Consider the following 12,714-nt stretch of genomic DNA (forward strand, 5'->3'; position numbering starts at 1 on the left):
TGTGCACCTCTCATTGGGGTGGTTTTTTTACAGCGCTGCAACTGGGCAGTTTCTGCACACTAAGTGTACACCTTGGGAGTTACAACGCAGAGAGCTGCTTTACTGCACAGAAACTTGCCAGTGTAGACAGGGCCTCAGTGTAAGCTAAGAACTAAACAGTTGTGAGAGGTTTGCAAAGACATTGTATTCAGCACCTGGGTGAGAGGCTTTTGCACACAGGAGTTTTGCTGCACTCCAGGGAGTGTTGCAGCCAGTCCTCCTTAGCTTGTTGTGATATCATTGTGATATAGGGCCATTTGAGGGGGAGGAAGTAAAGCAGAGAATGAAGGGACCTCAGCGTTTCCCAAAAGGAAAAAAAAATCAACCAAAAACTGACCAAAAAAAAATCTCTCCACTCCCAAAGTGGTACAAGGCGGAGATGCCACAAACCAAGCAGCATCATAGCAGGCTTCCCAATCCTCATTGTGTCTCAACAGTTACCTGGAAGACTGCATTGTTTTTAACACCCTCTTGTCTGGAATCGAAAGACTTGCATGGTGGGAGAAGGGATTTCAAAACACTTTTGAGATGTTTAGTTGTACCAGACAGTAAAGTATTGTAAAAATAAAAATGTGGTTTCTAATTGCTAAGAAATATTTTGCCCAGTGATCTGTGGCATAGCACTATTCAAGTTTAAATTGCTAAGAGCATTAAGTCATTCAGTATGAATGCAGTTAAATGAATGGATATTGTGAGAAATTAAGCATTGCTTAAAGTTTTTGGTTACATACAGCGGAAGGGGGGGGTGTATAGGATGCAAGTATGTATGTGGTTGTATATCATTTTTAAACTCAGATCTAAGTAAAAGAAACTTTATTCAGTCTGATGAAAGCCATTTTCCATCTCTTCTGCAGACGAATGTAGACTAGCACAGCCTCTTTGTTTCTTTTTAGCATTACTTGGCTTTGTTTCTGTTGGAGTTATTCTTTCCCATAGTCATCCTCAGCCTGATGTAGGACATTGTCCTCTTCAACTCTAGTCTTTTTCTGTTGTCACAAAAGGCTTGTGGAACCTCACCACACTGCACAGGTGCCAGCAGACAAATTCATGAAATGGCTTTGTCTTCTTAGCCAGTTAACAACTCCACAATTATGGTCCCTCCAATTAATAATCTCCAGAAATGAGCAAAAATCAAAATTTTCCATCTCATAGGAAACTTTTAATATTTTGACATTGGTTTTGGCCCAAATTGGGATGAAAACTTGATATATTAAAAATATTCATGGAACAAAAAGTGCTATAAATGTTTTGTTTTGAGCCAGTTCAATATTAAACTGCATCTGCTGGTGGTGCTGTACCGGTTCATGGAGTTGTAGTTTGAGTGCTTCAGGCAGTTATTCTTTCCTAAGGACAAGGGCCCCTGACTGGATTACATCTCCCATGATGCACCACAGTCATGGGACTCCTGTAATGCATTATGTAGCTCAGAGGGGAGACTGCAGTGCATTGTGGGAGCCTGGCCCATAATAGAGAATGGGACCATAAAACACCTGGACTACAACTCCCATAAGGCAATGTGGCACTTCAGGCAGATAAAGTTTACTCTCAAACTGACTTGAAACAAAACATTTTTCAGTGCAGTAAAACAAAATGTTTCCATTTGGGTCAAATTGAGCTGAAACAAAATATTTTGTTTTCATTTGCAACTGGGAAAAATAAAAAAAATTCAGCAAAATTAAAAATGTCAGTGTTACAGAAACTGCAAAAATTATTTTGACTGAAAATTCCCAACCAGCTCTAATAATCTGAGTCATTTGACTTCTTTCTATCCTCCTCTCCCCATATGGAGGCTCTAGACAATTCCTGTCACTTCTCGAACATTTCTAAAGTTTGGCATTTCCTCTCAGTCCCCACCATTAAAACACTGATTTACACCATGACACATTCGTTTCTGAATTGCCCCTTTTTCATCTCCCTGTCTCTCATCCCCAGTCTGTCCAACATGCTGCAGCTAAAAGAATTGTCTGAACATGTCACATGGCTGAAGTTCTTTGCATGTTCCCTGTTTCTTTCTGCAGCCAACTAGTAAGTGTGTTTAATTATTATTATCTTAAGTCTTCCATAATGTCTTGCATCTCAGGTACCAAGAGGGGAAAATACGTCCTGAGTAATTGCCTTTGATATTACCTGTACCTCATTCTGGGCAAGACAACAAATGACAAAATAGAAAACTAAACATGTGGCTTAAGAGTTGGGAAGGAAGAAAAGGCATTTAATTTTATAAAGTATGAAATTCATTTTTGGGTACATGGAACCCTTAGAAGAGCAATAAATTTAATCTGAACTTACAACAGAGTAATGTGTTTGCTGAAATAGTACTGTAGAATCAGACTGTATGGAAGAATTTAAAATTAGTATTGCAGCAGCACAGACAAGCACACAAGAGGAAACAGTGAAAAGAAAGGACATTGTAGATGTAGATAAAGATAGCATGGAAGTGTGTACTTAGTGTCAATAAGATTTAATTTGGGAATCATGCCACAGCAGAAAGCTGACTGAAAAGTGATAATGGTATTTGTGGTGTTAATACAAAAGGGAAGAGAAATATAGATGGATGTTTCAGAAATGGAACTAACTATAGAAATACTCTCTCACACATCCAGCTTAACAAAAATGAACTTTCTTGCCATTTAGGAAAATATATGTGGCTTTTTGAGAGACTATTGAAACTAGAAGTCAAGAGGAAAGGAGCAGGCATAAGAGGAGAGTCCAGAGAAGCTTTCAAAGGGGAAGAAAGCAAGCAATTTAAAATAAGCATGTAGAGGAAATATAATTAACATTAAGACAAATAATGCAAGGAGAAATGCTAAGAGGATAACAGAGATACTATGGTTGACAAAATATAAGGGAAATTCCCATATCTGGCAGAATGTTGCAAAGGTAGTCATGATATACTCAAGTAGGCCACGTTTTCAAATGTTTAGTACAAAAATGCAAGTGCAAACCACATATCTTCGTGTACAAATCAGATGATAACACACTTAGCTGGTATAGCCATACTGATGTTAAGGTTTCAGAGTAACAGCCGTGTTAGTCTGTATTTGCAAAAAGAAAAGGAGTACTTGTGGCACCTTAGAGACTAACCAATTTATTTGAACATAAGCTTTCGTGAGCGCTCACGAAAGCTTATGTTCAAATAAATTGGTTAGTCTCTAAGGTGCCACAAGTACTCCTTTTCTTTATACTGATGTTAAGTCACTTTTTTGAGCACAGTTTCAGAGTCCATCTCTTCCAAAATTCAGTCCGCAAAATCAGGAGCTTTTGTGTATTCAGTAAAGGATATATACTGATTTACTGTTTCGTGTGCACGCTTTCTCTGTCTCTCTCTCTCTCTCCATTATCATTCTTAGGCTCCAGGTGTGATCTCAGATTCCCTAAGGCATCCTACAATATTCTTATTTTGCACTACTCATCTGGTCTTTGGCCAGTATTCTCATACAGCCTTAGAAATTTTATGCAAGTTGATTGTCATTGTCTTCTAATGAGCTTAGCAGGCATATTGCCACAAAGAGGAGAGGAGTGTTCCCTTTTTTGATTGTACAGTATTTTCAGTCTCGGTCGTGATCAGGAGTAATTGTTCAGTGGCAGCAAGAAATTTTATCCAGTTTATGAAATTAGATATCTCACTTGATTGATTGTGGAGATTCAGCATATCCACCTGTCTCATGCGATATCTGGAATTCTTTGAATGCATTATTACCATAGCATTAGATATAAGTAATACAGTGAACATAATTTACAGGTATCCTCATTTCAGAAATTAAAAAGAAATACTCTGTGAGAAAATATAAATATGGATTGTAAAGCAGATTTAAAACAAAAAATAGAAAAATGAAGAGTTCACAGTACAGAATGAAGAGTTCACAGGTGAAAGTTACAAGTGGCAGAATTAAGGTTTAATTGCCTTTGTTTCACCTGGCAAATAAAAGATCTTGAGGAGCCTCTAATTGCAGAAGTGGACATATTTTGCTATTAGTGCAGAGTTGAGGGGAGAAGCACAGTGAACCCAAAGGTACAGTATTAACCAACTTGCAGTGATCAGGATGGATTCATTCTATGGACTGATAAAGTGACTCACTAAGTTCATCAGAGAGAAGACAGTGACACTAAGGTCCAGAATACACAAAGTACACCCCCATTTACAAAATGATTTGTCTTTATTCTAAACTTCCACTCAGAAAGTTTTTTTCTTTTACCAATTAGCAAGCAAGGAATTACTGCTCATCCATTTAATTTATTTACCACAGAGAATTAACTGATGCTTTATAAACTGCTCTACTCCTGTCAACACTGACTCTGTATTTCATAAATGTTCCTGGAAGAAGGCAAATCAAAAGCTTGTCCATTGCCAGTATTCTCACTTTCCCAGCTGATTGTGCAATTCCGTTGAGTGATTGTGGTGCTCTATTTGAAGCTTTTTCAAAAGTTGAATAAATCCAGTTATCCCAGAAGCATGGTAAGCATCAAGTATATAACAGATGCCAAATTTATAATGCTGTAGCAAGTGGTTTAACCTTTCCTTTCACTCTGTTTCTCACTGTTTCTCACTCAGAGAGCCCAACACTGTTTATCTCTGTACCTGATATACTGTTGTACCTAGACTAAAGGAATTAGAATACAAATCAAAGAAAGAAAAGAGAACAATTGCCAATGATTCACAAAATATTTTTTCCTGCAAAACATAGTCTTGGAATGTATAAAATATTAAATATGCATCAGACAAAGTTATGCTGACACTACAAGACGACATTGGTACTGATCACATTAGCAGTGCTGCATATGACTGGTCAGTTCATCAAAGGAAGTAACACCTATGGAAATTAAAAAGATTGAAGCACAAGGATCACCAAAAATACACTGTAGAATTTTGAGAATCAGCCCGCTTATTTATGTGGCTAAATATGGACATAGGCAGCTAACTTCAGGCTTCCATTTTTTAAAAATCTTGGCTGTAGATACCACGCACACATGATTGTTCTGAGTTTGTTCTTTGCTAACCACAGACTTTCTTTTTCCCCACTAGGGCTTATTTCAAAACGTTTGTCCCTCAGTTCCAAGAGGCAGCTTTTGCCAATGGAAAGCTATAGAAAACACCAGGTCTGCAGAAGATGCCAGACAGATTCTTACATCCACATGCATGTCAGCTCCAAGACGACTTCCTGGAAGTGGGTTGGAACCTCTTTTTTTGATACTTTTTGCCTCTGGAATAGCTTTGATCACCACAGACTTCATTAACTCTATAAAACAAGGACCTCAGCTGGCTAATTCTAAACTGAATATTTGATACTCCTTATCCAATTCTCTCCTACCACCATCATTTCCTTTTATAGCCACTGGATTAGATTAAAACGTTAGTGTTTAGATGTGATACCATTTCCCTGTAACAACGTTATATGCGATGCCTTGTTTCCAAAATGCTTGTCTTTCAGGTGTTGTTAAGAAGTGATTGTTTTCATACCAGTATTCTGTTCTGAACCTTTGTATATTTTCAGCATATCCTAATAATATATAAAGCTGCCATATTTACCAGAAATGCCTAATGGACTATATAATGCCATATTCTGCCTCTGACATTTGCCTACATTTATGGTTCTTATCAACACATGTATGAGTCACAATATTTAACTACTCAGTGCCTTTCAGATGCGTCTGATATTGACATGGCAGTATTTTTTTTAATAGCTCAATTGAAAACTCATATGTTGAATTCAGTGTCTTTATATTCTAGTTTATTTCAGGTAATACAACTTAAGGTGACTTTCTAATTGACATCAGTTGCTGTTACTGAGAACAGTCTATCACTTGAGTATCAACTCTTCAAGTAACCAATTGTGTAAATTAAGGAGACAAAACAGAGCTCCTGCATAGTCCCACAACTCTGTCAAGTAACATAAATACCACTAATGAAACGGGCCTTTAACAAGGAATTACTGGAGTCTTTGAAGACAACAAATACAATAATCTAGGGAAGCAGATTTATTTAACCTAAGACTTGCAGTTATAGTCAGCACATATATTTAAAGAATTGATGAGAAGACATAATGGGATGCATCAGTTTTTCTAATGCTGTAATGGTAAATGAAGAATCCCAGCCACTCATCTTCCCCTTCTTGTGATTTGTTATAGCAGGCCATATATAGCTGACTCTTAGTGGTGTCACTTCCCAAATTAAGTTGTAGATAGACCAGGGTACTTTCCAGCATGGAATATGTTTATGTGTTGTTATAAATGGCATACAGAAAAAGTACCTTCTGCTAAGTGTTAGGGAACTGGACTGATGAGCTGTGCTGAAGACATAATAGTGAAAAGTAATATATCACTATTTCTGCTAATGTTGTCTGTATACAAATTTTAATTGGTTGGCAGAATTTCTCCAATCTTCATGTTACTTTGGATTTATAGAGAAAAGTATTATCTACTAGAAGAACTGTGTGTCCAAGGAACAAGTGTGATCTTTGTAAATTAAATTTTCTTAATTAATACATTCTGTTAGTCTAGTTTCCCTGAGAAACTACCAACCTTCAAGCAAATTCTGTTTTTTTTAAAATGGCCGTATACTATCAAAAGTCAAAGTCAGTTAGGAGTTAAAGACCAAGTTGGAGTCAAATCATAGACCTTGCTGTAAACAGCCTTCAAAGGGCTGAGGACAGATTCTCCCAGCACAGGTCCTACATTGCGCTGCTGTAAACAGAACTGAAGCCCTTTGCCGAGCTAAGCTAAGCAGGGTTGTAATTAAATATGTCTTTGCTATTCACGCATCATAACTGCATATGAACAAACTTTACATTAATCTATATGAGACAACCATCAACCTGTTCTTCCTGAGGTATAAATCGAAATGACCTATAAATACACCAAGCATTTTCATATATTCTGTGGTTGGGAGGGGATATAGAAAGACAGTTATTCTCCTGCTGAAATCCAAGTTCCTGTGCTAGTTTTTTACTTTATCTCTAAAAGGAAATATTTCAAATATTTCTTTTCTAGTGATGCACAGCTGAAACTAAGTAACAGTAGCTTGTAAACCATTATGTATCTACGCTGCATTTATTAACTTAGGAACTCTGTGATGGGACTGACTTCTTTAAGAAGATTTGGAAAGTTCACTCAAGAATATCTGCTTAGATTTTTGATTGCTCAAGTGGCAAGAGTAATAATCTCCATTTTTTATCTTATTTACATGTCAGAAATTGTCATGAAGCTACCAAAGGCTGGTAACGTTCCTCAAGCATTTCAATATGATAGTCACCTACACATGTTTAATCAAAATTCTATACTTAACATGAATACTATGTATTTTAGACATTGGACTACTCTAGTACTGTGGTCTCTGTGCTCCAAAAGTCTCCTAAGGCGCCACTCCAACACTATAAAGAACTCCTAACCAATCATTTGATATGTTCAAATTCACTAATCTCTAATGGCTGTTCAGTGGCTTAGGTGAAATGAATTGATGGTTTCAGTCCAGTTCCTAACTGATCATATGTCCACATGACAAACCACAGTTGGCATTATTGTTTGCCATGTAGTCAGAGTCTCCATGGATTGAAAGGATGATGGCGATTGAGCTTTATTACCCTAATTTGTAGTCCCTCAAAATCACAATTGAGGTACGTTGTCCTCCATTGGGAGAAACTTGTACTGCCTGTAGCTTGGATAAATGGGTAATTTCAGTCTCCAGATTTAATGTTTTGGAATTTTCCTTTTTTTTTTTTTAGAGTACAGTATTCTAATCCTAGATGGTATGAGCATTTGCTTTTCCCCATCTGTAAAATGGAAATAATTATATTAACCTCCTTTGTAAAGCACTGTGAGATCTACTGGTGAAAAGCACTATAGAAGAGCTACATGGTGTAGTTATTTATCATTCCAGAGCAGTGCTTCTCAAGCGGTGATCCGTGAACCGCTGACAGTCCATAGAGCTCATCCTGATCATTCACAGAACGATATATTTTGAAAAATGGGCAGTGAGAGAATTGGTGTGTTGGGAGGAACATGAGAAAATTTCTCTCTTATAAATTGGTTTATAGAATGATAAAGTGGGAGACGCTTAAGAGAGAGTTTGTTTGACCAGTCTTACATTAATAAGTTACAGATATTTGTTGAGGCAAATGCGGTTATGCATGCAGTTATTATTACCTGTTTGCATAGAGTTGAGTGTGTATTCTAATTATAACATTCCTTGCAACCAGTTTAATGGGAATGAGACTATCACTCTTTTTCTTCTTAATATATGCAGATTAAAAAAAATAAAATACAAAAGCTTGACTCAATTAACTGCAGAACATATGATAAATAACTAAACACCTTGAAATTGTTGTGAATATGTCTAAAGAATTTAAGTTCCACCCCAACACATGCTTCAACGAAGGGAATGCGTTTGCTCTTTATTCAATAAGCTTGTGAATTCAGGCTTTATCATGGAACTTCCTCAAAATATATTGAATTGTAACAACACACAATGAAGCTCTTTTTCTTTATACATCACCAACTCTGACATGAACTGTACCCACTTATTCAGATCCAAAGTTGGAGTAAACTCCTCTGGTAAAGTTATGAAGTGAGTGGTTGAAAGAAATGGTTATTCTGGAAGAATAATGAAAAAAAACAGTCATCGACAAGTATATCTTGACGTTTGATCTTGGAACTTCCTTCCATCCTGCTGGGGCACTGGTTTGGAGAGAGTAGCGTCTCACCCATTGAATTAACAACACAAGTTGCATCACCATCTGGGATTTATTTGGCAGTCATCCCATTCAAGTATTGAGTGGGCCTGATGCATTCTAGTTTCTGAGAGCTGACAAGATCACTGCTGGAGGTAGCATGTATCTCCTACACATTATTAAAACCTTACTAGACATATTTTCCCATAGGTCTCTCTTGTCCATCCTATCTAGCAACAGCCTTGACTATCAGTGTTCTGGCCCTGTCAGTCAGGAAACAAGATCTGTCAATGAACCGCAGCACAAGTTGCTAGATCAGCCCCTGTCCCTCAGACTTCAAAAGTAGGAAAGAGTAGAATAAGAATAGGTAGCCTACTTCAAGCAGCACTCCCTGAGACAAGGCTGGAGGTATAGGAGAGGGCTACAAAAAACTGATGAATCATAGAATATCAGAGTTGGAAGGGACCTCAGTAACATTTCCTTCTTATGTGTGTCCCTCTTCTCCCATCTTATCTAACAATAGCCTTCACTAACAGCAGATGTAACAGGCAATAGAAACCTCATGATAGAGCATGGAATACCACCCTTCCAAATTTGGAATCCACTTCAGACATCAAGTCCAATCAATAATGGCAGATGAATATGAAAGAGGAGTGCCGGGTGGGCACCTTGCAGATATAGAAGATACCTCAGACTTCCAAGCCTATGAGGAAAGCATGCTGCAGGAAGTTGATAAAATTTGGACGCAGCCTCTGAGCCTGGTTGAAAATTGACAGGATGCAGTGCTTTACCCATTGGGCAAGAGAAGTCTATGAAAAAGCAGATGACCAATGAGCAATCAATCTTTCCTTAAATAGCTACTGTCTCTTTAATTAACACACAGTTGCTCCCATTAAATCTAAATGCTATATTATTTCAAGCTTTTTAAAATGCTAGTGAAAATTCCTTAATTCACCTACTTTTGAGCTTTAGTTTCTGTTCTCTGTAATATTCCAAGGCAGTCTGGATTTATCCCCACTCGCTAACCAAGCCAAATTAAGAACCAGGTTAGCTGAATCCATGTTTAAACGTGTTTCCATAATTCTGTTTGAACCTCAGTGTGGACAAAGCCAATCAGATGTATTATCACTTTATACCACATATCTTTCTATGAACAAATGTGAACTCATATAATTTTGTGAGCACATCTCAGCGGTTCTCAAACTTCATTGCACTGCAATCCCCTTCTGACAACAAAAATTACTACACGACCCCAGGACAAGGGACTGAAACCTGAGCACACCCAAGCCCTGCTGCCCCAGGCAGGAGAGCCAAAGCCAAATCCCATGGGCTTCATCCCCATGGGAGGGTAGGACCTGTAACCTGAGCCCGCCACCCAGGGCTGAAGCCGAAGCTTGAGCCCTGCCTCCCAGGGCTGAAGCCTTCGCCCCCAGGCAGTGGAGCTTGGCCTTCGGCTTTGACCCCAGGCCCCAGCAAGTCTAACACCAGCCCTGGTGACCCCATTAAAACAGGGTCATGACTCACTTTGGGGTCCTGACCCACAGTTTGAGAACCGCTAAGCTATTGGTTTCTTGACAGTGAGTTAGAACAAATTTAAGCTCCTATGAGATGTGTTAACAAAGAGACAGCAGTTGTTTAAGTGAATGCAACTATTTCATAGTCCTGTATTAAATATAGACTATTGTTCTGTAAAGATGACCAGTCTTTTGCTAGAAGCAGTTCTTACTTGTGAAGTTAAGTATGGTATTTTGCAGGGAAGGATGCTGGTACAGGGAGGTTAACTCCATCATTAACCAGAAAGAGGATGGATAATCACCATCATGTCCGCATGTGATCCCACCAATTGTAAGCATGCAGAAATTATAGTCTTCACATGGGTATTCCAGTCACTGCTGCCTCTCTAGTTTTCATGCTCTTATTGTGTCCTGAAATCACCCCTATGTTTGAACTGATTTTTAAGGAAGTGTGGAGAGCAGTATTTGTTTTCAGACTGACATCAGATCAGTCTTGCACCAAAGCTTAATTTAAATGGCACCTTACGATCAGTGGAGGAATGAAGTACGGTGTACTCTCTTGTTCTGAAGAAAGCCTGCACCTGAATAAAACTGCCACGTCTGTCAGTGGTATCATCTGCTGTTTGCTTCTTGAGAGAGTACATCAGGGTCTCCACAGGTAAGCCCAGTAAAATGGCTACACTAAACACAGCAGTGAGTTTGAAATAAGTGAGATTTGTTTTTAGTTCTAGCAATAGAATATTTCCAAACCGTTGCCTCGTCAACTTCACAGTGTGTTTTCAGTGGCCACAGTGTTACTGATTTTAATGTTGCTTCCAAGAGGGTCACCTCTATTCGCCACTTTTGTGTAAAGGCTCAACTCTTGCTTCCGGGGCACTGTGCAAAATGCAGTTTCATTTGTGTGGTAATTATCTGCCAAAGAAGCATAAAAAAAAATCAAGATTAACTGTTGAAAATAATTCTTAAAGTATCAAGAAATCAACAAAGGAAACGATGTTTGGCAGCTGCCCTGCTGCTTGCTGAGACCACAATATGGTCCTTCAAATATATCCCATTGCAGCTTAAAAAAAAAAACCAGAACAATACGAGAGGCTTTTCTTGCAGCAATAAAGAACAAATACAATATTAAACAACAGGAAATAAAGGAAGGATTAATTGCAGGTACAAACTACAAACCAGAAGTCTAATGTTATTCATGCCTGCAGCTCTCTTGACATCAGAAGAGGACATAGAATTAATGCCTAGTGTATAATACACTCTGCAACCTCCTACAGTGAAAATTGATCCTTGGGGTGCTACATATTTTCATCAAACTCTATTTAAACCCTAATGTTGCTTTTCCACCTGTGAGAATGGCAAAGCTGTGCCAATGAAAACTAAATCTTATGCTACCAGAGGAATCTATTCCAGCGTTGCTGAGTTCTAAAGTCCTTGATTTGGGGTGGAGTGAGTATTTTGTAAGTTACTAAGCCTGTCCGCAAACTAGGTACCTTTACGTGTCTCAGTGTTTATTCAAAATGTCTTCTGCATTTAAAATATTTTAATACTTGCTTAATAAATAAGACACATTGGGGTTTTCGCCTCTTGGCACTGATGTCAAGAGTGACAGCTCTGGTCAGACGGGACTCTTCTGGTTAGCCCCAAAACAGCAGTCAGCCGCTTTCCCACCCTTTTCCAGCAGATGTAACTTTAACCTCCCCTGGCGGGACTACTCCTAGGAGTGACAGAGCAATTTATGCTCCATAGCCCAGTCACTTTTTGATCTTTTTGCTCAGAATGCCAGCAAGGGGCCAAGGAGTCTCAGTTATTATAGTGGTGCTGCAGTGCATATCCTTGTCCACTAGCAACTAAGCTAAGTCCCTACCAGCCCACTGCACATAGAACACTGAACAGCCTTCACAAGGTAACAAATTTTGGTCACTGGCAAATTGGGCCAGATTAATTCTTGAACTGGATGGAGCAGCTGTGCCTGCTGGAAGGACTCACCCCAACAGAGCAAGAGGTGGGGCACCTCTTCTGAGGTTCTGATTGGAAAGGGCAGCTGTAAAATCTAGCTGCCGCTCCATTAGAGCCCTGCCAGCTAATGCCAAAATGTTTGTATGTTTTGACCAACCTGGGCTGAGTGACCATCCCCACTTGGATGACTGTGTCCACTGGCTCTGAGCCCACCAATAGAATAGAGGTTGCAGACAGCTTGCTCCCCTGTGCCCCCAACTCTAGGTGGACATAAAAGGCTCCATATCCCATAAACTATATCCTGAGCCATCCAGTCTTCCCAGTCATTCTTGCTTGTTTGGAGGGGAAGCAAATTTGAAAATGAAACCCCGGTTCATAGAAATAGTTCAATTTTTGCCTGGTGCTTTTTTCAGTGCCTGTTTTCCTTGTAATAAAATCATAATGCCTTTATTTCGATGGAGAAGGTCCGTGAGCTTGCTGCATTTCAGTTACCAGTATAGATCCTCTGCATTGATATGTTTTCACCACATCCACCAGATGTT

At 38.9% G+C, this 12,714-nt stretch overlaps 1 protein-coding gene across 5 annotated transcripts in view; it reads left to right on the plus strand.

Moving 5' to 3' along the window:
• The window catches only part of BABAM2 (BRISC and BRCA1 A complex member 2), a 307,233-nt gene extending 298,767 nt beyond the window's left edge, over nucleotides 1-8,466 (plus strand). For 4 of the 5 annotated variants that reach the window (XM_084622917.1, XM_084622915.1, XM_084622913.1 and 1 more), the window contains exons 12-13: nucleotides 1,972-2,064; nucleotides 5,063-8,466. In XM_084622917.1, the coding sequence (XP_084479043.1) occupies nucleotides 1,972-2,064; nucleotide 5,063 (94 nt within the window). In that variant the 3' untranslated portion in view covers nucleotides 5,064-8,466. The remainder of the gene's footprint in view (nucleotides 1-1,971; nucleotides 2,065-5,062) is intronic. The other variant, XM_084622914.1, reaches the window with a different exon arrangement.
• The last annotated feature ends 4,248 nt before the right edge of the window (nucleotides 8,467-12,714 follow it).

This window comes from Lepidochelys olivacea (genome assembly GCF_965140295.1).
Source record: "Lepidochelys olivacea isolate rLepOli2 genome assembly, chromosome: 3".
NCBI lineage: Eukaryota > Metazoa > Chordata > Testudines > Cheloniidae > Lepidochelys > Lepidochelys olivacea.